Consider the following 26,869-nt stretch of genomic DNA (forward strand, 5'->3'; position numbering starts at 1 on the left):
TGAGCTCGGAGGTATACAACAGCACTATACATTTACTGAGCTACCACCAGTTTCTTACAGACTAAAGCTCAGTTATGAATGTGTAGACAGGCACAAAGCTAGAGACAGGCAAAGCTGAGACCATTAAGGACCCTGTATGCTAAAGTGAGGAGTTTGAACTTTATCCTGAAGGTTATGTGGAGCCACAGAAAGATGTTAAACTAGAGAGCTAAAAGTAACATCTGCCTTTCAGAATGATTAACTCAACAACAATATAGGGAAATTATTAAGAAGAAAAGGCCATACATGGGAAGCCCAATACTAATAGTAATAAAGGCACAAAGTTATCAGGGCTTGAACTGAGGCAGTGGCAATAAAAGTGGAGAAGAGATCATTTCAAAACTGATTTAGGAGGCAAAAATATCTACACATGAAAAAAGACTGAATATAAAGGGTGAGAAAGAACGAGTCGTCATATATTCAGACAGGGAGGGGATACAGAAATAGGAATAAGTCTGAGAAGAAAGATAATGCATTCACTTTGGAACAGTTCAATTTAGGACCCCTGGAGATGAGAGAAAAAGTCTCCATTAGCTGGTAATGACAGAAAGGAAAAAAACACAGACACATACTATAAAAACCAAATTAGAATCTTAATGAGACTTTTAACTTCATACTATATTTTAATTTCATGAACACATAAGGAAATTCTTCTACTTAACTTTGTTTTTGCCTTTTTTAAAAGAGGTATCCTCCTTTAAAATTAACATGTAATACTATAGAGTTCTACTTTTATTTTTTAAATAATTGTGCTGAAAGTTATCAGTTTTGGAGAGCCTAGGTGGCCCGGTCAGTTGAGCATTCGACTTCGGCCCAGCTCATGATCTTGTGGTTCACGAGTTCAAGTCTCATTTTGGGCTCTGTGCTGACAGCTCAGAGCCTGGAGCCTGCTTAGGATTCTATGTCTCCGTCTCTCTCTGCCCCTCTCTAGCTCACGCTCTCTATCTCTATCTCTCTCTCTCCCAAAAATAAATAAAACATTTTTTAAAAATTTATCAGTTTTTTTCTGGACTTGGCTTAAAGCACTTATATATTACAGACCATATAACCAAAGCACTACCTAGCTAATGACAAATTTTTCTAATTAAAAGCAAAGTATTTCCATCAAAACATTAAGGGTTAAAACTGTAAGTAGAAACACATTAAAAATATTATGTCACAGATAACAAATTCCCAGAGCTAATTCCCAGTATTTAGCCCCAAATTCCATACACAATTCCTTTAAAAAATATAAAACAAAACTGGTCTTATTTATAAAATTAAACTGCATATTTACTATTAAAAAATCTAGGGGTATTATTTTAATATCACCTCACTTATTTAAAAATGCATGTAAATTACAAGAAAACTCAAAGTCAAAAGTGGTAAGGACTATATTAAACACTATTTAATAGGTATGTTAAAGATGCAGAAAATAAAAAATGAACTATTAATTCTGTCAACTCTATCAAGGCATAAATAAATAAATATATATACCTTTATTTTCTCCATCTTTAACATATCTTTCGTAAGTTATTTAATCTAGGTCCTTACCTACCTATATATATATATAAGTATCTTCATTTTATATCATAAATGAATCTATAAAAATATGTGTATGGGAATCAAATTATAGTTAAATATAATGATAATTGGTTTTAAAAATAATTCTATGTCAACTTAATGAAATGCAAAAATACCATTAACTTTGTAAATTGAGACTGTCAGCTTTAAGATTTGCTTTAGAGTGGGGCACACCTGTATATGCAGATTTTCTTAAAAATCATTTCCAACAATCTTAACAATTTTAAGATTATTGGAGTTTTATTAGTTCAAATGCGGTAAGTTGAACAAAATCAATACTGAACAACATACCTTTTAGATAAATTAAGGCTTTGGTGAAGAGGTTCTAATTTTTGACATGTCTCTAGGCTGTCAACAGATGTCGAAGGCAATGAGTCTGATTGCACCTTGTTGGCATCACACAAATTAGCATCGTTTCTAGGTAGGATCTTTCTGAATTTTCGTCCTAAATCCGTCCATAGGACATTCGTCAACACAACTTTGAGTTGCCTGTTACACACATAAATAATTAACACATAAAGTACTAAACAGTGTATATAATACATGATTAATCACAAACTATACCAAAAGAAAACCTCCAGGAATTCTTAATTTCAGTTCTTGAAGCAATTAACTAGAGCAGTAAATAAGTAAAATATTTGCTTAACCATTCTCAAATATATATTAAAAAGTAAAGCCTATTTCACTTATATTGGAATTTTCTTCAGAATTCTGTCTAGTATACTATAACTATGGCCACACACACGTATAGCTGTTGAGATTCCTGGCAACCCATCTGCACCTATTTACACTTTTAGTAAAACAATTGTACACATCTGCATATCTCATCACAAAGGCAACCACTTTCTGCAATGTAAATGTATTTTGTTTTAGCATTTGTTAATTTGGAAAGCATTATTAAAACTACAGGTGAAACGTATATCATCTACAGCCTTACTAAAGCTACGTAGTCTTAAGTCTTCATAGTCTTAAGATATAGACTTAATTTTACCTCGTTTCTATAAATAGGTCAATTTAAAACATTTATTTTTACTGTACCTATACCCTTTTAATAAGTAAAACTAATAAATGCAAGCAGCCCCAGCTTTTTGTCTCATTACATTTTGGTTGTTACTCATTCAATAAATCTTTTGCTGGTAATACTTGAAGAGCTATGTTCAGTTCTGGAACCAGAGAATAGTTCTTCCAGTAGTCTGGATAGGCTACCAAGTGGACTTGAGACAATATCAAATGAGAAATGTCTTAAAGAATTGGAAATGTGTGATCAGAAGAGTGTCTGTTCTATTTTATTTATAAAGCTGTCCTGTAACTAGTTTTAGGGATTTTTTTTTTTAATGCTTATTTTATTTTTGAGAGACAGAGGGGGGGAGAGAGAGAGAGAGAGAGAGAGAGAGAGAGACAGAGCACAAGCGGGGAAGGGGAAAGACAGAGAGAGAGACACAGAATCCGAAGCAAGCTCCAGGCTCTGAGCTGTCAGCACAGAGCCTGACAGGGGGGTTTAAATCCACAAATGTGAGCTCATGACCTGAGCCGAAGTCCGAAGCCTAACTGACTGAGCCACCCAGGCACCCCAAGGAATTGTTTAACAAAAGTTAAGATGGTGCCTGGGTAGCTCAGTTGATAAGCATTCAACTCAATTTAGCCTCAGGTCATTATCTCACAGTTTGTGAGTCTAAGCCCTATGTCCTGCTCCACACTGACAGTGCAGAGCCTACTTGGGATTCGCTCTCTCCCTCTGCACTCCCAGCTTGCACGTGCATGCATGTGCTCTCTTTCTCTCAAAATAAATTTATAAACTTTTAAATAAATAAATAAGTCTAAGACTTAAGAAACAGGGGCATCTGGCTGGCTCAGTAGGTGGAACATGCAACTCTTGATCGAGTGGTTATGAGTTTGAGCCCCACATTGGGTATAGAGATTACTTAAAATATTTTTTAAAAAAGAATATTAGGAAACACAAAGCAAGGTGTTCAAATATTTTAAAGATAAAACTGATCTTGGGTGCCTGGCTGCTTAGTTGGTAAAGCATGCGAATCCTGATTTGGGGGGGGGGGGTCTTAAGTTTAAGCCCCACACTGAGCCAGAACTTACTTTAAAAAAAATTAAAGGGGCACCTGGGTGGCTCAGTAGGTTAAGGGGCCAACTTCAGCTCAGGTCATGATCTCACAGTTAATGAGTTCAAGCCCATACTAGGCTCTCTGCTGTCAGCATAGAGCCCACTTCAGATCCTCTGTCCCCCCCCACCCCTTCTCTCTCTCTCTCTCTCTGCCTCTCCCACACACATGCACTCTCTCTCCCCTCTCTCAAAAATAAACATATAAAAAACTAAAATTAAAAATACATTAAATTAAAAAAATTAAAGAGGGGCACCTGGGTGGCTCAGTCAGTTAAGTGTCCAACTTCAGCTCAGGTCATGATCTTAACAGTTCATGAGTTCGAGCCCCATATCTGGCTCACTGCTGTCAGCCCAGAGCCTGCTTCAGAGCTTCTGTCCCCCTCTCTTTCTGCCCCTCCCCCACTCACACTCTCTCTCTCAAAAATAAACATTTTTTTAAGAAATTAAGATAAAATCAATTTCAAAGATATCACTTGTATGCAGCAGCCACTTAAGGCTATACTTTCAGACCATCTGGAAAAAGGTGGTACAAGTCTTCAGGGGAACCTCCATAAAATACACAGAAACTTCAAATAAATAATACAGAGATAAGTACATTTCTATGACTAAATAATAGTAATTCATTCTTCATTCAACAAGTACTTATCAAATACCTCCTAGCAAAACAACTGTACTAGCAGAATCTGGAGATACATCGATGAACATGATGGTTATAGTGCCTGCCTGTCTTCACATTCCAGAGAATTACCCAATTTATTATTTAATTATAATTGTAATAAGTGATATGAAGTTAAAGTACAGATGCTGCACTTCTTCTGAACTAGATCAGGGAAGGTTTTACTGAGAATATGACTTTTGAGCTGAAACCAGACACTATCCAAAGAAACAGGTGGAAAATAAAGAGTGGTCCAAAAGTGGGGACAAAATGCAAATGCTCTGGTGTGAGTAAAGCTTGTTGAAGAAAATCAAAGGACGTAGCGGGCTCAAGTGCCTACCCTGAAGAGGACATGTGTACAAGATCAGTATGGGTAGTTAGGCAGGACCAATGAACTATATTAATGATTTGAGATTTTATGTCAAAAACAATTGAAACCCACTAGTTTTTACAAGAGAATGATGAGCTCACAGCTGCACTATTGATCTCTTATGAAGAATGAAATGGAAGCACTAAGGGTAAGGGTAATAAAAATGAATTTAGAGTTGGAACGGTGACTTTATCAGGGGCAGTTTAGTGGAATGGTGGGAGCAGAAACCAGAATACAATGGGATGAGTAAATGGAAAATCTGTGTTAAGTTTAAGTGCCTAAGGAAGAGGTCAACAGAATAGGAGAGGTAGAAGAAACAGAAGACAGTATAATTCACACAGTAAATTTTTTTAAGAAATGGTATAATAAGAGCTAATATCTATTGCACATGCACTATATACCAGGCACTATGCTAATGATTTTACAATGATTTACCTTATTTAAACCTCACAAACTACTCTATGAGGTACAATGGTAATTCTTCTGTAATTAAGACCAAGACAGAATGATTTAAACCCAAACTTAAATGAGTGAGTAGTGAAAGTGGGATCCAAAACCATTCACTCTCAACTCTACTGCCAGCGCTCTTAACTGCTCCATTGTGCTAGTTTATGATGCAAGAAGAGGCACCCCTTTCCTTCTTCTGGGAAGTAGAAGAAATCAAGATCACCTTTTCAAAATGATACAAAAGATAAAGGAACAAAGGCTTGAGAAGAGAAAGATCTCAAATCATCATTGTGGAGAGGGGGAACACAAGCTGACTAGAGAAACACAGTAGGATTATCTTGCAGTACAGAAATCCAGTGAGATTAATAGTCATGAATTTATAATGCCACAAATAGACACTGTTTTGTGACTTTTTTTTCCAGCAATGCTCAGCCTTAGCGTCAGCCCAATGCAAACAAGATAATTAAGTTCACAGGCAATTATTAACTACAGAAGAGAAAGGCACCTTCATAATAGAGCAATCTTAACCAAATGATCAGATGTAGAACCACCAACACAGGGACAAGCAGACACTATGTATCCTCTGATATGATGCAGTAAGCAAATGACAACAGCTATTAAGTATTCTTGCCAAAAATGTAATGTGAACCTAATCCATGAGGACAAACCGAGACAAATCATAAAAATCTAGAACACATGACATTATACAAGACAACTGGCCTAAACTCTTCAAAAAAGTAATGACGTGATTTTTAATAAAAGGCACAGACAGGGGTATCGTAAGATTAAGAGCCTACTGAGACTTAATAACCAAAATACATGATGCATAAACTTCAATTTGATCCTAAATTTAAAATTTTTTTAATGTTTATTTATTTTCAAGAGAGAGAGAGACAGAGTGCGAGTGAGGGAGGGACAGAGAGAGGGAGACACAGAATCCTAAGCAGGCTCCAGGCTTCAAGCTATTAGCACACAGCCCAACACAGGGCTCAAACTCACGAACCCTGAGTTCAGGACCTGAGCCAAAGTCCGACATTTAACCAACTGAGTCACCCAGGTGCTCCACTAAATTGTAAAAATTAATAAAATAAAAAACATTTTGGAGACATTTAGGAATTCTGATTGATTCTAGACTTCATATCCGTTGATAAAATGAGACTACTGTTAATTTTCTTCATAAAATATTACAGCATGGGATAAAAGAATCTCCCTTGTTCTTCGAAAATGCAGGTTGAAGTATTTAGAGGTGAAACTCCATGATGTTTGCAATTTACTTTCAAATGGTTCTGGGAAAAATGTGTATTATATTCCTATCTACATGTGTATATCTGATACACACATACACGTATACAGAGACTGAAAGAAGGCATAACAACTGGTGAATCTAGAAGAAGAATATATATATATGAATGTTCGTTATGCTCTTGACAAAATAATCCCATGTTTGGAATCCAAAACCAAGAAATGTATGAAATACAGGGAGAAGTTTTATGCACAAAGATATTCATGATGGTATCATTTATAAAAGCAGCAAACTAAAAGTAACCTGTTTCTACCCAGAAACTACAGAATAGTTAAGTAAGCCAGGATAAATCCACTTAATGAAATGTTACTTATTAGTCTCTCAAAATCTTCTACTTTAAATTTTAAGGGTGGTTTACTACCTCTGTGTTTTCTTTTTTCCACTTGTCTTTATTTCTGTTTTCTATACAAAGCAAGTACTATTCATATGAAAAGAAAGGTCAACTAATTAATTTTTTTAAAGAATGGTCAACAGAGCCTGGGTGGCTCAGATGGTTAAGCATCTGACTTCGGCTCAAGTCATGATCTCATGGTTGATGAGTTCGAGTGCTGCACAGGGTGAGCTCCAGCCCCACTTTGGATGAGCTCAAGCCCCTCTTCCGGTGAGCTGGATCCTCACTTTGGGTGAGCACGAGGCCTGCTTCGGGTCAGGTGGAGCCCTGCTTAGGGTGAGCACAGGCCCCACTTCGGGTAAAAAAAAAATAAAAAAGAAAACACAAGCCCCGCTTTTGGTGACTCTCTCTCTGCCTCTCTCTCCCTCTCCCTCTCCCTCTCTCTCTCTCTCTCTCTGTGTGTGTGTGTGTGTGTGTGTGTGTGTGTGTGTGACCCTGCTGGGATTCTCCCTCTCTCTGCCCTTTGCTCACTTGTACCCTCTCTCTAAAAAAAAATAAAAATAAAAAAGAATAGTAAATAATTCAGGTTTACCTAGCCAAAAGCTACCAGTTGACTCGTAAATATATGTTTTTTACATTTAGGAAATTAGACTATTTCATGTAAAAGATTTTACAAATGTACAGTCTAAAATTCCAAATAATAAAATAAAAATACTTACAAAATCTTAAGGATATATAAGGTATACTTTTGGTGTAATAGGAAAAATACTGAAAATTAGTAATTTGATAAATTATTTGAAAAATTATTATCCCAATGGTAATTGTAATAATTTTAAATATGAAAATATCCAATGCTGGAAAAAGCCATTTTTCTGTTCACCCAGACCAATTAAAAATTTGTGTTGGAAAATAGCAAACCATTGCCGATTTTACTGATTGTTCTAAAAATGTGACTCTAACTGAAAAAGACAATTTGGATTCTTTGGGAAAATTTTCACATTTATATATTTGGCTTTACTGTAATTTGGCTGACTAGTCACATGCTAAAGCACAAGTCAGCAATCTTTTTTCCCCATAATATTAAAGTGAAAAATGTTTACGGGGCGCCTGGGTGGCTCAGTCGGTTGAGCATCTGACTTCGGCTCAGGTCATGATCTCAAGGTTCATGAGTTCAAGCACCGCGTCGGGCTCTGTGCTGATGGCTCAGAGCCTGCAGCCTGCTTCAGATTCTGTGTCTCCCTCTCTCTATGTCCCTCCCCTGCTCGCATTCCATCTCTCAAAAATAAATAAACATTAAAACATATATATTAAAAAAAAAAAGAAAGTTAACTGCAGATTTTCAGCTGAGCCGAGGGTTGACACCACTAAACCCCAAGTTGTTCAAGGATCAAATGTAATTTCATTTACAAGGGAAATCATCACTGATCTTTGTCTCAAGTCTAAAAAATACCACTCCTAGAAATAAAAAACTATATCTCTTCTAGTGTACTATTTTATTATACATTTAAAAATCTCTAATTGTAGGAAAACTCATAACCACAGCAGGAAAAAAAATCAATTTTTTTTTGCCTATGAACAAAACACATATATTAGGTTTTCTAAAAAAGTTCAAATTTAGTTATAATTTTCAACAAAAGCAGTTTATGCAATGAATACATAAATATAAGTTAACTATATAACTTGGCTAAATAAATTGAGAAATCAGAAAAAATAACCATTGCTCAAAACTTGGGAGTCCTGGAGCACCTGGGTGACTCAGTCAGTTGAGCATGCAACTTCAGCTCAGGTCAAGATCTCACAGTTTTTGAGCCCCACATTGGGCTCACCACTGTCAGTGCAGAGTTCGCTTTGGATCTTCTGTCATCCTCTCTCTCTGCCCCTCCCCCGTTCACTCTCTCTCTGTCTCAAACATTAATAAACATTAAAAAAAAACTTGGGAGTCCTGTTTTCTGGTTCTTCCAACTAACCAGAATAAAAGCAGCGTTTTAATTTCTTTTTTTCATAATTGAGAGCATTTCTTGTCCTTCAAAAATAATAGGTGTAGGAAGTCAGAATATGTCACCCTAAAATATGTCACTGTGGGGCAAGGATTGTTTTGAACTAAAGACAACCGAGAAACCTCTGTCTGCCTACCACTTGTCTAAATGCAGGCTTAGACTGTTCATTGCTAGAAATTCTTATGAGCTCAGAAATTGAATCTATATAACAAGCCTACACCTTATTTTCATTAGATTTCTCCATATATTTACTTTCCCACAGTTTGCCATCCTTGGGACTCTCAAGCCTTCTCTAAAAATTTATTTAATCTTTGTTAGACACTGCACAAGCCCAAGTTGTAGCTACCCCTTTGGGGTACACATCATAGAATTTCTCCCTCATATATGCACATTAGATGTGTTAGTAAGCTGTGTCTTTTTCTCTAACAAATCTGTATTTTGTCAGTCTAATATGCAAGACCTCAGTCAGAGAACCAAGGAGGGTAGAGGAAAACAGTTTTGTCGCTAGACAAAATATTTCCATTCTTCGTAAGAAAAATACATATGAATGGCTAACATACAGATGAAAAGATCCTGCGTATTATTTATCTTGTCTTTCTGGTATTAAAAAAGAAAAAAAGGTCTCTGTCTTTAAAAGGGAGAGAGATGGATACACCAAAAATGAAGCAACAGAAAGAGAAATCAAGGAAATAATCCCATTTACAATTGCACCAAAAAACATAAGATACCTAAGAATAAATCTAACCAAAGAGGTGAAAAATCTACACTGAAAACTATAGAAAGCTTATAAAGAAATTGAAGAAGACACAAAAAAATGGAAAAATATTCCATGCTCCTGGATAGGAAGAACAAATACTGTTAAAATGTTAACACTACCCAAAGCAATCTACATATTCAATGCAATACCTATCAAAATAACATCAGCATTCTTCACAGAGCTGGGACAAACAATCCAAAAATTTATATTCAGGACTTCTAGATGTATTACAAAGCTATAATCACCAAGACAGTACAGTACTGGCATAAAAACAGACACTCAGATCAATGGAACAGAATAGAATAGAACCCAGAAATGAACCCACAAACGTATGGCCAACTAATCTTTGACAAAGCAGGAAAGAATAGTCAATGGAATAAAGACAGTCTCTTCAGCATGTGGTGCTGGGAAAACAGGACAGCAACATGCTGGATGAACCTAGACCACTTTCTTACACCATACACAAAAAGAAACTCAAAATGGATGAAAGACCTAAATGTAAGACAGGAAGCCATCAAAATCCTCAAGGAGAAAGCAGGCAAAAACCTCTTTGACCTCAGCTGCACCAACTTCTTTCTAGACATGTCTCCAGAGGCAAGGGAAACAAATTAACTTTTGGGACCTCATCCAAATAAAACTTCTGCACAACAAAGGAAATAATCAGCAAAACTAAAAGGCAACCAACGGAATGGGAAAAGATATTTGCAAATGACATATTGGACAAAGGGCTAGTATCCAAAATCTATAAAGAATACACCAAACCACACACCCGAAAAACAAATAATCCACTGTGGAAAACAGTTTGACAGTTCCTGACAAAACTGAAAATGCACTTGCAATGACTCAGCAATCTAGCTCCTAGGTAATTACCCAAAAGAAATGAAAATATGTCCACATAAGCATTTGTAAATGAATATTCACCGCAGCTTTATTCATAGTAGCAAAAAACTGGAAACAACCCAAATGTCCACCAATAGCTGAATGGATTCACCCCATTCAAAACACGTCACCCCAAAATACACCACTCTGGCATATTATTTTGAGCTGAAGCCACCTGAGAAAGAGCAGATGCCAGAAAGACTCTCTAACCTCCCCCTTTCTACCTGAAGGAAAGTCATAAAATTTCCCTTGAGAAAGGTGCCCTTTCTATACCAGGAAGACATTCTTATCACTGCAGACTGGGAGTAGACACCAAAACGGATCTGTACAAACAAACCTACTAAAATAACCCTTATCTTCCATTAGTTTCCCCCATATATTTCTAGTCACTTTCCCACAATTTACTGTGCCTGGAAACATAAACCCTTTTCTTTTGTCTTGTCACTTCACAAATTTATTATTCCTTGTTAAAAAAATATATAGGCTTTCAGGCCTAGCCATGTCTTCAGGTCTCCATTTTTCCTATAAAAGCTCCCATGTGCACTTTTTAAAAATTAAATAATATTTGTATGCTTTTTTCCCTGTTGCTCTGTCTTGCCAGTTTAATTCCCAGGCCCAGCAAAAGAATCTCAGAGGGTAATAGGGACAATCTCCAAAACATTATGTTCAGTGAAAAAAAAAAAAACCAGACATAAAAGAATACACATACTTTGTTTTCATATATGTCCAACTCTAGAAAGACAAACCTAATCTATAGTGACAGCAGATCAGTGACTAGGATTGGAGGAAGGGGGTTGTGGGTTAAGTGGGAAAGGGTACATGAAAAGTCTTTGGGGAAGTGGATGTTTTTAGATTGTGGTGGTAGTGGTAACATGGGTATACAAATTAGTTAAAATTCATCAAAATAAACACATAAAATGTGTGTACTTTATTTTATATAAATTATACATCGATAAAGGTGATTAAAAGTCATTGACAATATGCAAAAACATTTCTATTGTCTTTAAAAAATGAGTCTACCTTATTAGTTTACCTCATCACAGCCAAATTAAATGAATTAAATGACTAACATTTTTATTAATTTATACAAGTATACTTTGTTAAGATTTGGACTGAAAAACTAATGAGTTAGAATAAGTTCAAGGGCTCTAAAGAATAATCATCACTGCAGTATGCCTTAGATGCCACCTTTCTAGTACATGAATTTGTTACCTGGCAACTGGCCAAATGCCTTAGCAAGCACCTTTTAAATAAGAAAGGTACTTAAACTGATTCTTTGAAATTAAAAAAACTGGCACTTAACACATATACTACAGTGTTTGGACTTTGAGTAAACCACAGTTGAGTGAATAATTTTAATCCATAATCCATATAGTTAACACAGTACACTGCATGCCTCTGCCCTATTCCCCTTTCTTACTGTCAGTCCACTCAGGCTACTTTAATAAAAATACCATAAACCGGATGGATTAACAACAAACAAGTATTTCTCACAGTTCTGTAGGCTGGGGAGTCCAAGATCAAGACACCAGCAGATGCAATTTGTGGTAAGAGCTTCCTGTTTCACAGGTGGCCATCTTCTCACTGTATTTTCACATGGCAGAAAGGATGAAAGAGCTCTCTGGGGTCTCTTTTATAAGAGACTTTACTAGAGGCTCCACCCTCATGACCAAATCACCTCCCAAAGGCTTTCCATCTCCTAATACATTACATTAGGGATTAGGATTTCAACAAATAGATTTTGGGGTGGACACAACAATTCAATCCATAACACATACTTAATTTCAGATATACTTTAAGTTTATCACCTATTGATGATAATCTTTTTTTTTTCCTCTGAAGCTGCTCTGAGTAAACATTTCCATCTTATTTTACTTGCCTCCATCAGCAGCTTCATGGACATGCAACCTGTACAGCATACAAAACCCTAGGCTCAAGACCCCACACTTGTTTTAATGCTCTGCTGTTACTATCCTGAAATTCTTAAAAATTTTATCTTTGAACCTGTACTTTGTAAGTGAAATTCATGAAACAATGAAGCATGCACAAGAGCAGAGAAAATATTCATCATATGCATGGTCAAACATTCTTGACTGCTCCATTCACATATAATATTTGAGATGTCCATGAGGAGAAAATTTTGGTGAATTCACTATGTATGGAAGTTCGATGAAATTCAAAGTGAGAAAAAGGCAGGCAAAGGCACTGAAAGTCCTGAGAGGCCACATTTTTTTCATTCAAACCAGTAAATGGTTCTAAGAGAGAAAGTAAAAAAAAGAATGGTATCCTAAGAAACAGAAATGACTAAGGTGCCCTACTATATCCTTTCTTACTTGTGTTACTTCCCTGTGTTAGTCAACCACTTGTGCTGAAAACGATGACATAGCAGGAAAAGGAATGACAGGGAAACTCTTAGTTCCTTCTACTTTCATTCATTCTTTTACATATCATTATGCAAAGACAGAAAGCATTGGTAGAATATAGATGTAACAAAAAGTGAAATAAAAGCTAAGTGGGGAGGGGCCAAGATGGAGAAGCAGCATGGAATGTTTTTATTTCTCTTGTCCCTGAAATGCAGCTAGATCAACACCAAAGCATCGTGCACACCTAAAAAATTGATCCAAGGATTAACAAAACACTTTGCATAACTTGAACCACAGAATTCAGCAAGTATGCAACACAGAGAGGGGAAGTGGGGGAGAGAGAAGGCGTGGAGGACAGGGAGCTGTTTTTGCTTGTGGAGTGAGAAGCGACACAGGGGGAAAAGTACAGGAAAAGCACTCCCCCCAAAAGAAGCTGGAGAGAAAGAGTGGAAACATCCATAAGGGACTTAACATGAAAGGGAGAAAGGAAAAAGAACAGGGTTTAAATACCATCAAGACTCTATACACAGGGGAGCATAAATTCTAAAAACTCCACAGCTCGATACGTGGTGGAGCTATGGTGGGAAGGGTGAATACCCAGGAGCAGAGAGTGAAGTCCAAGGGGTCCTCAGGCCACAAGGAGAGAGGTGGTTCTCTAGCTGAGAGGAAATTTGGTAGAGGCTGTGCGGCCTCCCCACAGGCAAAGTACCCAGAGGACCACAGAGAACAGTCACGTTTGCTGGTGTTGGAACAAGGACATAAAGGGATGGTGAAGCCTGGCATCAGATGTGTGTTGTGATTACCATAATCCCTGAAACACTGCTGCTACATGATTGCATCAACTTTTTCAGGTGTAGGCTAGCACCTGGCCGCAGTCTCTGGGCATCTACAGCAGTGCGGTTGAGGGAAGTTCCTGGAGGCAAGCCAGCACCCAACCATTGCTCGCTGAGACTCTCCTCCAGAGAGTCTGAGCAGGTCAAAGCCACAGGGCTCTCAGAGGTGAGGGGATTAGAAATACAGCCCCACCTGAGATAAAACTCGGAAGGGAGGTAACGCCTGGCAGACAGACAGCTTGGACGTGGACAGGTAGAAGTGGGGAGTGGTCAGAAACTGGAGACAAAGGAGGGTGCTTGACTGCCTGTAGGTGAGAGCACAGAGTTCTGGGGTTAGAGACTGGGTAGCTGGGTGATGCTATTTTCACCTCTCCTGCATGCACATACCCACATACACGTGCCACAATGATCCACCCCAGTAAGCAAAGCAGCACCACCTAGTGAGAACAAAGCCTGTCCAACTGTGCCAACCATGCTTTGCAGAAATACCACAAGTCTCTCCACCTGTTTACTTTACAGACTATAAAGTGCTTCATAGTTTGACACCCAGGGGAAACTTCGATGTAATTTCAATCATATTTCATTTTGTTCACTGGCTCATCTATTCATTTTTTTTTCTTTTTGTATTCTTTAATACAGAAAGAGAAAAACATTTATTTTTATTTTCTGTTTTTATAAAAAAGATTTTTCTCTTATTTTTTCTACACTACTTTTTAATTTTGTAAATTTTTTATTCTATTTTATTCTTGTAATTTCATTTTATTCTATATTATTGTATTCATACTTTTAAATTTACAAACATTTACTTTTTTCCTTTTTTTTCCTTTTCTTTTCTTTCCTTTTTTCTCTATTACATCAAGCTTCTTTCAACAACCAGAACAAAACACATCTAGGATCTAGCATCCATTATTTGGTATTTTTGTGTTCTTTTCAGTTTTTTAATTTTTTTACTTGATTAATTTTTTTTCTCCCTCCAAAATGACAAAATGAAGGAATTCACCCCAAAAGAAAGAACAGAAAGAAGTAACAGCCAGGGACTTAACACACATACAAGCAAGATGTCTGAACCAGATTTTTAGAATCATGACAAGAGGAATACTAGCTGGGGTTGAAAACAGATTAGAATCCCTTCTGTGGAGATAAAAGAAGTAAAATCTAGTCAGGATGAAATTAAAAATGCTATAACTGAGTGGCAATCTCGAACGGATGCCACGGCAGCAAGGATGGATGAAGCAGAGCAGCTAACAGCAATACAGAGGACAAACTTAAGGAGAATGAAGCAGAAAAAAAAAAAAAAAAAAAAAGAGCCTAAGGCAAAAGAACACAATATATGAACTAGAGAACTCAGTGACTCATTAAAAAGAAATAACATCAGAATCATAGGGGTCCCAGAAGATGAAGAGAGAGAGAAGGGAGTAGAAGGTTTATGTGACCAAATCATAGCAGAAAACTTTCCTAACCTGGGGAAAGACACAGACATCAAAATCCAGGATGCACAGAGAACTCCCATTAGATTCAACAAAAACCGACCATCAACAAGGCATACCATAGTCAAATTCACAAAATACTCAGGCAAGGAAAGAATCATGAAAGCAGCAAGGGAAAAAATGTCCTGAACCTACAAGGGAAAACAGATCAGGTTTGCAGCAGACCTATCCACAGAAACTTGGCAGGCCAGAAAAGAGTAGCAGGATAAATTCAATGTACTGAATTGAAAAAATATGCAACCAAGAATTCTTTATCAAGCAAGGATGTCATTCAAAATAGAAAGAGAGATAAAAAGTTTCCCAGACAAAAACTAAAAGAGTTTGTGAACACTAAACCAGCCCTGTGAGAAATTTTAAGGAGGATTCTCTGAGGGGAGAAGAGATGAAACAAAACAAAAAAGTTCAAAAGCAAAAAAGACTTGAAAGGACCAGAGAACACCACCAGAACTCCAACTCTACAGGCAACACAATGGCAATAAATTTGTATCTTGCAATACTCACTCTAAATGTCAATGGACTAAACGATCCAATCAAAAGACACAGGGTAACAGAATGGATACAAAAACAAGATCCATTGATATGCTGTTTACAGGAGACCCATTTTAGACCCAAAGACATCTTCAAATTGAAAGTAAGAGGATAGGGAACCATCTATCACACTAATGGTTGCTAAAAGAAAGCCAGAGTAAGCATACTTATATCAGACAATCTAGATTTTAAAATTAAGACTGTAACAAGAGATGAAGAAGGGCTTCATATCATAATTTAGGGGTCTATCCACCAAGAAGACCTAACAATTGTACACATTTATGCCCCCAATGTGAAAACACCCAAATATATAAATCTACTAATCACAAACATAAAGAAACTCATTGATAATAATACATAATAGTAGGGGACTTCAACACCCCACTTACAACAATGGACAGATCATCTAAAAAGAAAATCAACAAGGAAGCAATGGCTTTAATTGACACACTAGATGGGTGGACTTAACAAACATATTCAGAACATTTCATACTAAAGCAGCAGAATGCACATTCTTCTCGAGTGCACATGGAATAGATCACATCCTGGGACACAAATCAGCTCTCAGCAAGTACAAAAAGATAGAGATCATACCTTGTATATTTTCAAACCACAACGCTATGTAACTCGAAATCAACCACAAGAAAAAATTTGGAAAGACAACAAATACTTGAAGACTAAACAATATCTTACTAAAGAATGAATGGGCTAACCAAGAAGATTAAAAAGTACATGGAAGCCAATGAAAATGATAACACCAAAGCCCAAAACCTCTGGCACGCAGCAAAGGCAGTCATATGAAGTAAGTATATAGCAATCCAAGCCTTCCTAAAGGAGGAGGAAAGGTCTCAGATACACAACCTAACCTTACAGCTTAAAGAGATGGAAAAAAGAACAGCAAATAAAACCCAAACCAGCAGAAGACAGTGAATAATGAAGATTAGACCAGAAATCAATGCTATTGAAATCAAAAGAACAGAACAGATCAATGAAACCAGGACCTGGGTCTTTGAAAGAATTAACAAAATTGTTAAACCCCTAGCCAGTTTGATCAAAAAGAAAAAAGAAAGCACCCAAATAAACAAAATCAAGAATCAAAGAGGAGAGATCACAACCAACACAGCAGAAGTATAAACAATAATAAGAGAATATTATAAACAATTATATGCCAATAAATTGGGTAAACTGGAAGAATGGACAAATTCCTAGAAACACATAAACTACCAAAACTGAAACAAGAAATAGAAAATTTGAACATATCCATAACCAGTCAAGAAATTGAATTAGTAATCAAAAATCTCCCAAAACACAAGAGTCTCGGGCCAGATAGCTTTCCAGGTTCTCCTGGAAAATGTGCTACCAAACATTTAAAGAAAAGTTAACACTGGGGCGCCTGGGTAGCTCAGTCAGTTAAGCATCTGACTTCAGCTCAGGTCATGATCTCGTGGTTCGTGGGTTCAATCCCCACATTGGGCTCTGTGCTGACAGCTCAGGGCCTGGAGCCTGCATTGGATTCTGTGTCTCCCTCTCTCTCTCTGCCCCCTCCCTGCTCGTGCTCTCTCTCTCTAAGAATACACACTTAAAAATTTTTAAAGAGTTAGCACCTATTCTCTTGAAGCTGTTCCAAAAAATAGAAATGGAAGGAAAACTTCCAAACTCATTCTATGAAGTCAATATAACCTTGATTCCAAAACCTGACAAAGACCCCACTAAAAAGAACTACATACCAATTTCCCTGATGAACATGTGTGCAAAAATCCTCAAGAAGATACTAGCCAACCAGATCCATCAATTACATTAAAAGGATTATTCACCACGACCAAGTGGGATTTTTACCTGGGGTGCAGGGCTGGTTCAACATCCGCAAAACAATCAATGTGATACATCACATCAATAAAAGAAAAGACAAGAACCATATGATCCTCTCAGTAGATGCAGAGAAAACATTTGACAAAATACCACATCCTTTCTTGATAAAAACCCTCAAGAAAGTAGGGATAGAAGGATCATACCTCAAGATCATAAAAGCCATATATGAAAGACCCACTGCTAATATCCTCCTCAGTGGGGAAAAACCGAAAGCTTTCCCCCTAAGGTCAGGAACACAACAGAGATGTCCACTCTCACCACTGTTATTCAACATAGTGTTGGAAGTCTTAGCCTCAGCAATCAGACAACAAAAAGGAATAAAAGGCATCCAAATCAGCCAGGAGGAGGTCAAACTTTTACTCTTCACAGATAACATGATACTCTATATGGAAAACCCAAAAGATTCTATCAAAAAACTGCTAGAGCTGATCCATGAATACAGCAAAGTCACAGGATATAAAAAATCAATGCACAGAAATCGGTTGCATTCCTATACACCAATAATGAAGCAACAGAAAGCAAAATCAAGGAACCCATCCCATTTACAACTGCACCAAAACCCATAAAATACCTAGGAATAAATCTAACCAAAGAGGTGAAAAATCTATACACTGAAAACTATAGAAAGCTTATGAAAGAAACTGAAGATGACACAAAGAAATGAAAAAACATTCCATCCTCATGGATTGGAAGAACAAATATTGTTAAAATGTCAATACTACCCAAAGCAATCTACATATTCAATGCAATACCTATCAAAATAACATGAGCATTCTTCACAGAGCTAGAACAAACAATCCTAAAATTCGTGTGGAACCAGAAAAGACCCTGAATAGCCAAAGCAATCCTGAAAAAGAAAACCAAAGCAGGAGACATCACAATTCAGGACTTCAAGATGTATTTATTACAAAGCTGTAATCATCAAGACAGTATGGTACTGGCACAGTAACAGACACTCAGATCAATGGAACAGAATAGAACCCAGAAATGGACCCACATATGTATGGCCAACTAATCTTTGACAAAGCAGGAAAGAATATCCAATGGAATAAAGACAGTCTCTTCAGCAAGTGGTGCTGGGAAAACTAGATAGCAACATGCAGAAAAATGAACCTGGACCACTTTCTTACACCATACACAAAAAAGAAACTCAAAATGGATGAAAGACCTAAATGTAAGACAGGAAGCCATCAAAATCCTCAAGGAGAAAGCAGGCAAAAACCTCTTTGACCTCAGCCGCACCAACTTCTTTCTAAACGTGTCTCCAGAGGCAAGGGAATCAAAAGCAAAAATAAACTTTTGGGACCTCATCAAAATAAAATGCTTCTGCACAGCAAAGGAAACAATCAGCAAAATTAAAAAGGCAACCAACGGAATGGGAGAAGATATTTGCAAACGACGTATCAGATAAAGGGCTAATATCCAAAATCTATAAAGAACAAACTCAACCCCCCAAAACCAAATAATCCAGTGAAGAAATGGGCAAAAGACATGAATAGACACTTTTCCAAAGAAGACATCCAGATGGCCAACCAACACATGAAAAAATGCTCAAAATCACTCATCATCAGGGAAATACAAACCAAAACCACAATGAGATACCACCTCACACATGTCAAAATGGCTAGAATTAACAACTCAGGCAACAACAGATGATGGCGAGGATGTGGAGAAAGAGGATTTCTTTTGCATTTTTGGTGGGAATGCAAACTGGTGCAGCTACTCTGGAAAACAGTATGGAGGCTCTGCAAAAAGTTAAAAATAGAACTACCCAATGACCCAGCAACTGCACTACTAGGTATTTATCCAAGGGATACAGGTGTCCTGTTTTGAAGGGGCACATGCACCCCAATGTTTATAGCAATGCTATCGACAATAGCCAAAGTATGGAAAAAGCCTAAATGTCCATTGACGAATGAATGGATAAAGAAGATGTGGGGGTGTGTGTGTGTGTACATACATACAATGGAGTATTACTCAGCAATCAAAAAGAATGAAATCTTGCCATCTGAAACAATGTGGATGGAAATAGAGGGTATTGTGCTAAGCAAAATTAGTCAGAGAAAGACAAATATTATATGACTTCACTCACGTGGAATTTAAAATACAAAACAGATGAACATAAGGGAAAGGAAGCAAAAATAATATAAAAACAGGGAGGGGGGCAAAACATAAGAGACTGAGGGTCTTATGAACCTTAAGAGGTTCTCTTAAGAGAACAAACTGAGGGTTGCTGGAAGGGTTGTGGGTGGGGGGATTGGCTAAATGGTAAGGGGCATTAAGGAAGACAGTTGTTGGGATGAGCACTGGGTGTTATACATAGGGGATGAATCACTGGAATCTACTCCTGAAATCATTTGTTGTACTATATGCTAACTAACTTGGAAGTAAATTAAAAAGTAAATAAATAAATAAATAAATTTTTAAATACAATAAAATAAAAGCTAAATTAGGTTTGTGCAGCATTTCTATTGTTCTGGTAAGAACAAAATATGTATATATATAAACTGTGAAATATAAGTCGTATAATTTCAGTAACTGTACATACAGGCTCAATGCTCAACGCTTCATTTAAAAAGAAGAATTGAACAGCATAAAGGTGAACAATAAAATTAATTCTAATAATTTAAAATTTTTACTTTACTTAGAACAACATATAGATACAAATAAAAAACACCATAATAAGTTGAGAAAGAGACAACATAAGAAAGGAAGATGCTTTCTAGTTTAGCACTGGGATATAATGGGAAATAGACATTTGGTCTTTTTCTCTGGTAAACATGTGAAGGTGCAGACAGGGTGACACATCCAAAGAGGTCATGAAAGCTCCACACCTCCAATCCATACCGTGCCCTATAGATCTCTTCTGTTAGGCTGTTCTTGGGTTGTACCCTTTATTATAAACCTATAAATGTAAATAAAACATTGTCTTAAGCTTTGTGAGCCATTCTAACAAATCATCAAAACTGAAGAGAGGGTCATGGAAATGCCCAGTTGATAGCCGACCAGTCAGAAATACCGGTAACAACTTGAGACTTTCAGCTGACATATGAAGTGAGTACAGTCTTATGGGAATGAGCCCTTAAATTGTGGGATCTGATGCTAACTCCCAGTAGAGTGTCAAAAGTGAATAGCACCACACCCAGTTGAAACCTGAAACCATAAATCTCTTGCAAGAAAATATAGGCAGTAATCTTTGGATATCAGCCTTAGCAGCATACTTATGGGTATGTCTTCTCAGGCAAGGAAAACAAAAGCAAAAATAAGCTATTGGGACTACACCAAAATAAAAAGGAAACCATCAACAAAACAAAAAGGCAATGTACTGAATGGGAGAAGATCTTTGCAAATGATAGATCTGATAAGGAGTTAATATCCAGAATATGTAAGAAAGTTATACAACTCAACACCAAAAAAAAAATTTTTTTTTTCAATTAAAAAATGAGCAGAGACACCTGGGTTGCTCAGTTGGTTGAGCAACCGATTCTTGATTTTGGCTCAGGTCATGATCTCACAGTTCAGCTAGTGGGATCTAGCCCCGCATTGGGGTCTGTGCTGATAGCATGGAGCCTGCTTGGGATTCTTTCTCTCCCTCATTCACCTCCCCTTCCCCACTCACACACGAGCTCTCTTTTAAAAACAAATAAATAAACATTTTGTTTTAAATCGGCAGGGGTGCCTGGGTGGTTCATTCAGTTGAGCATCCAACTTTGGTTCAGGTCATGATCTCAAGGTTCATGAGTTTGACCCCTGCTTCGGGCTCACTACTGTCATCTCAGAGCCCACTCTGGATCCTCTCTTCCCCCTCTCTCTCTGCCTGTCCCCTGTTTTCACCCTCTCAAAAAAAGAAAAGAAAAAGAAAAGAAAACCTTAAAAAAGAGAAGACCAAAATAGACCTTTTTCCTAAGAAGCCACACAAATGGCAAACAGACACATGAAGAGATACTCAACATCACTAATCATCAGGGAAATGCAAGTCAAAACCACAATGAGATAGCACCTCACACTAGTCAGAATAGCTAGACTGAAGAAAGACAAGAAATAACAACTTGGTGAATATGTAGACAAAAGGGTACCCTCATGCATCGTTGGTAGGAACAGAAATTAGTGCAACCACTGTGGAAAATAGTATGAAGGTTTCTCAAAAAACTAAAAATAGAGTTACCATATGATCCAGTAATTCCACCACTGGGTATTTCCCCACAAAAATGCAAACACCAATTTGTAAAGATACACCCCTATGTTTATTGCAGCATTATTTATAATAGCCAAGATATGATGGCAACCCACATGTCCACTGATAGATGAATGGATAAAGATGATGTGGTATATACACGCAATAGAATATTACTCAGTCATACAAAAGAATGAGATCTTGCTATGTGCGACAGTATGGATGAACCTAGAGTGTATTATATACTAAGTGGAAAAGTCAAAGACAGACAGATGCTATATGATTTCACTTACACGTGGAGTGAAAAAACAAAAACAGCATTGTTTCCCTCCTGTTAATCTGTCTTTTCTCAGTTTATATGCAGACCCAGTCACTGAACCTAAATTGCTAGAAGAATTTTTTCTTCCCCGAAACGTCACACATGATTAACTGAATTGTGTGTCTCCACTGACCTATAGGAACAAATTTCTTATTAACCAAACTCTAGTTACGTTTGTCACCTTTGCCCAGGTATATGAACTTTGACCTACTCTCAGCCTGAGCCAGGATACAACCCTTGCCTAGAATAGACTGACCTCAAGTTAAAACATTTTCTGATCTATGGTGCTATCTCATTTGGTTTCTCGTTCTGCTTCCCCAAACCCAGGTATTCCAAGTCTTGTTTACTTCTCCCTAAAAGAGAAAAGCCTTTTTCTGGCTAACTTTTGAGACACTTAAAGATCTTACGGTCAGAGTATTCTCCCTATTACAATAGTCCCTTTCCTCCTCTTGCGAATATTCCTTTATTTTTCAACTGCAGATCACTTTATTTTTCAGAGAAAGTTCTCTTATCTTTCACATGGTACCACAGTACTACCTGTGCAGGAAAAAAAATGTATTTGTACATCTTAATTATAAAATTATATGCTTTCTCTGAATATTACAAGTAAAAGAAAATCATTCAAGTCTGACTTTTACTGCCTTATAATCCAGATTCTGCTTTAGTTATACAAGTAACTATTATTTTCTCTTTCCCCAAAAAGGTGCTACATATATAACGTTATATAACTTAAATATAAGAAAGTATTAGGTAATCCCAGAACTACCACTGAGGAAATACCTCTCAGATTTCAATTAGCCTATAATGTCTTCACTAAGTCCCCTAAACAGAATTTTCTGACATAACTGATGATTTGATTTCCTTTGTATGAATGACAAATTCTTATTACAGAATTCATGTTGAAACAATCCACTGCCCCATCCTTCTCTACTCCCCAATGAAACTGTTCTACTATTTTTCCTACTAATTACTGGCACTGATCTTTTTTTCTTTTAAACAATATCCACTGATAGAATATGAGCATTTTGCAATCTTTGTTCCAACATTTCCCCTTCCATCCAATAAATTCCCAATATCCTTATATCACAAATTATATTTAAATCTGCAGTTGTTAATCCTTACATGTTCTTCAAAGCTAATCCATATATTCACTACAGTTACATTTCCTTTCTTATACAGTGTTTAGTTTTTCTAGGAGTTAATTACCTAAATTTTTATACAATTTACTTTTTTTTCCCCATGTAATATCACTTATGTTTCACTGATTAACAACATATACAGAATTCCTCTCAATAAAGCCAAAACATCAGGTAGCCTATCATCTCCAGGAGGAGAAGAATATGGGACATTGTGGACCAAAAAGCCTGAATTATTTACTACCTGGCCTTCTACAAAAAAAAGTGTGCCCTGTTACATGCTCATTTTAGTGAAGCATATCGTAAAGGAGCTTCCTAAGAAAGTATACATGGCAGATGATTGTTTTGAGAACCTCTATGTCTAAAAACATATTGAATCTACTCTTACACTTGATGAGTTAGGTATAGAACAACAAGCTAGAAATAATGTTCTCTTTGAATTTTGAAGATACAGATTCATAATTTTCTACCTTCCAGAGCAGCTAAGAATATCAATGCCATTATGATTCTTGATCCTCATAGGTGACAAGTTTTTTGTTTTGTTTTTTGCGGGTTTTTTGCCTCTGAAAGCTGTTAAGATCTCTTCTACCTTACCTCTGGTACTCTGATATATCATAATATGCCTTAGTGAAGGTTTCTCTTTCTCCCTTTTTTTACCCCTCTGACACAGTGCTAATATTCATTAAGGCTTTTCAATCTGGAAACTTATTTTTCAAATGTTGGAGATGTCCTTTAGTATTTTCTTGATAAATTTTTCCCTGCATTTTCTCTAAACTATGTGATATTCCTATTATTTAGATGTTGTACTACCCGGTTTGAGTCTCTTCTTTTCTGTTCTAGTATATTTATTCTATTTACTAGGGGAAATTTTAGCTACATCTTCTATAGGACTTTCTTTATTGCTACGATTATTTTGTAATTTCCAAGAGCTTTTTCTTATTCTCTAAATGTCAGTTTTTATAGTTACCTATCTATTCTTCATGAATGTGATATCACTCCATAAAAGAAAAAAACAAACATGATAGAAGGTCTCCAATTTTCTCCTTGCTTTTTGCCTTTGCTCTTCTGGGGGTTTTTTGTACCTACCTCCACCATCCAGAAAACTTTAAGCAGCTGATGATCTACAAGGTTTACAAAAAATCCTGAAAAATATTGTAGTGATGGTTATCTGGACCCTAAGTAAAGGCACAGAAATAGGAATGACCTATAGGAATAGGAAAGAAAACAAAGATATATCTACATATTCAAACACTATATTTAACAGGATGGAGTTAGATTCCTTTGCTATTTGGTTATGTCTTCAATTTCCCATCCCACTTTCCTTACATAACAGGCAAAGGAAAAACAGTAAGAATTTTTTAAAGAAATATCAATGTTTAAGAAAGATAAGACAACATGTAGGAAAAAAAATGCTCCAACCTTTCACTCTTCCTTTACTCCTGTTCTCCTTCACAGTTATTGTCTTCTTATTTTGTCTCTAAATTCAATTAAGTCTTGTGTTGTTTTTTTCTGACTCCTCCCTTTTATTATACTGTTTCCCTGGTTGGCAAATTTTACTTCTAACTTTTTATTGATGGTAGGAAAAAGATGGATTTTGGGAAAGAGAACAAAGAAATAAACACAAATTGTTGAAATTTAATGTAAGCACACCACACATTTCAATAAATATTCAAAAGAATACTCCTTTCTTAGAAAGCAATACAAAGGGGATTCTGGGAAGATGGTGGAGTAGGACTCACCAAGAATCGATCTCCCAACCCACAGAACTGCACTAGCAAAATCTGTCTGATATAACTGTTTTTAGAAATCTGGAGATTATTGAAGGCTTACAACTTCAGGAAAAGGCTTAGGCAGTAAAATGTCATTGATTTTGGTCAATTTCAGTTCTTAGCACAGAAGCTACCCACCCCAAGCCCCCAGACCCTCAGCAACAGCTGAACATATGTTAGAGGAACAGCTTACACTCACAGCATTGTAGGAACCAAAGGAGAAAAAAACGATCTTATCCTTTAAATATCAGGGATCTGTTCTCTGATCACTGATTACTGCTTATGTCAGAGGTGCAGAAAAAGAGGCAAGCAATCATTGTGGTTGCACCTCCCTCCATCTCTGCAAGCCTCACCCTTTCTAGAAGTGACTTCCAGGGGATTTAAAAAGCTAATGCCCATTTTTCATCTCTTAATTTTTCCCTTTTTCCCCATTTAGGAGCCATACATTAAACACTAAAACATTCAAAAGTGAATGCATAAAAGGATGAAATTAGAAAGTTACCACGTATACATAGGGAAAGGCACAGGCTCAAACAAAACCTGAAAAGACCATAAGTTTATAGATATAATGAACTTTGACAAAGAGACAGCCTACAACAATAAAAAATAAATAAATGAATTAAATAAAATAAAAAATAATAACAGCAAACCCTGGGAAAGAGACAGAATCTGATTTTCAAAATTATCACATTTTTAGATTCAAATGTCCAATTTTCAACAACAAAAAATCATAATATGACAAAGAAAGAGGAAAGTATGGCCCATTCATAGGAAAAAAAATGTAAATCAAACTGTCCCTGAATAAGACCTGATATCAGATCTACTAGACAAATTATTTTAAAACAATTGTCTTAAGGATGATCAAAGAATGTAATAAGATCTGAGAAAAGTCAAGAGAGCAATTTGTGAACAAAATAGAAATACCAACAAAGAGGCTGAACACCAAAAAGTAAGCCAAAAAAATTCTGGAGCTGAAAGTACAGTAATTAAAATGAAATATTCACTAGAGGTATTCGAAAGCAGATTTGAGCAGGCAGAAGAAAGAATTAGCAAACTTGATGACTTTTTCCTAATTTCACAGATAAGCAACTGCCTTAGAGGTTATATCACTTTCCCTTGTATAAACAATATCTACATCATGGCATGGCTGAGAACATCTGTGCCTGGCACTTTATTAGTGAGGGACACACAAAAAAGTCAAAGAGCATATTCAAATTAAAATAATTCAATGAAGGTTTTATTTACAAATAAATAAAATTTGTATTATTTATTGTTTCTATTTCTAATTTACTTTTAGTGTCTTTTTTTTAATCACTCTGAGACACATTATAATCAAATTCTTGAAAGACACACTTGAAAGCAGCAAAAGAAAAGTGATTTGTCACATACAAAAATGTTCAACAAGATAGTAAGATTTCTCATCAGAAATTTTGGAGAATAGAAGGCTATGGCTTGATATATTTGAAGTTCTAAAAGAAAAAAACCCATGAACCAAAAATCCTATATTCAGCAAAACTGTGCTTCAAGAGTAGAGAGAAATTAAGACATGCCTGGACAAATGAAAACTGACAGTTTGCAACCGTAAGACCTGCCCTGCACCAAATGCTCAAGAGAATGCTGCAAGGGGAAAAAAAAAAACACCACACAGTTAACTCAGTACCATATGAGGAAATAAAGATCTCAATATAAGTAAATACATGAGGGGCACCTAGGTGGCTCATTTGGTTAAGTATCCAACTCTTGATTTCAGCTCAAGTCATGATCTCATGGTGGTGATATCCAGCCACATGTCAGACTCCATGCTGGGTGTGGAGCCTACTTAAGGTTCTCTCTCTTCTACTCTCTCTCCCCCCATGCCCCTCCCCCACTTGCACTTTCCCTCTCTCAAAAAAAATAAAAATAAAAAGTAAATATATGAGCAATGGTGTAACTTT

General features: G+C 36.6%; 1 protein-coding gene across 8 annotated transcripts in view; it reads right to left on the bottom strand.

The window, feature by feature from the left end:
• SENP7 (SUMO specific peptidase 7) overlaps positions 1-26,869 on the bottom strand; it is a 155,891-nt gene that overhangs the window by 82,518 nt on the left and 46,504 nt on the right. For 6 of the 8 annotated variants that reach the window (XM_049628093.1, XM_049628095.1, XM_049628094.1 and 3 more), the window contains one exon: positions 1,894-2,091. The exons of the other annotated variants lie outside the window; for them this stretch is intronic. In XM_049628093.1, coding sequence (XP_049484050.1) covers positions 1,894-2,091 — 198 coding nt within the window. The remainder of the gene's footprint in view (positions 1-1,893; positions 2,092-26,869) is intronic. 8 annotated transcript variants of the gene reach the window in all.

Source organism: Panthera uncia, chromosome C2, assembly GCF_023721935.1.
Source record: "Panthera uncia isolate 11264 chromosome C2, Puncia_PCG_1.0, whole genome shotgun sequence".
Lineage (NCBI taxonomy): Eukaryota > Metazoa > Chordata > Mammalia > Carnivora > Felidae > Panthera > Panthera uncia.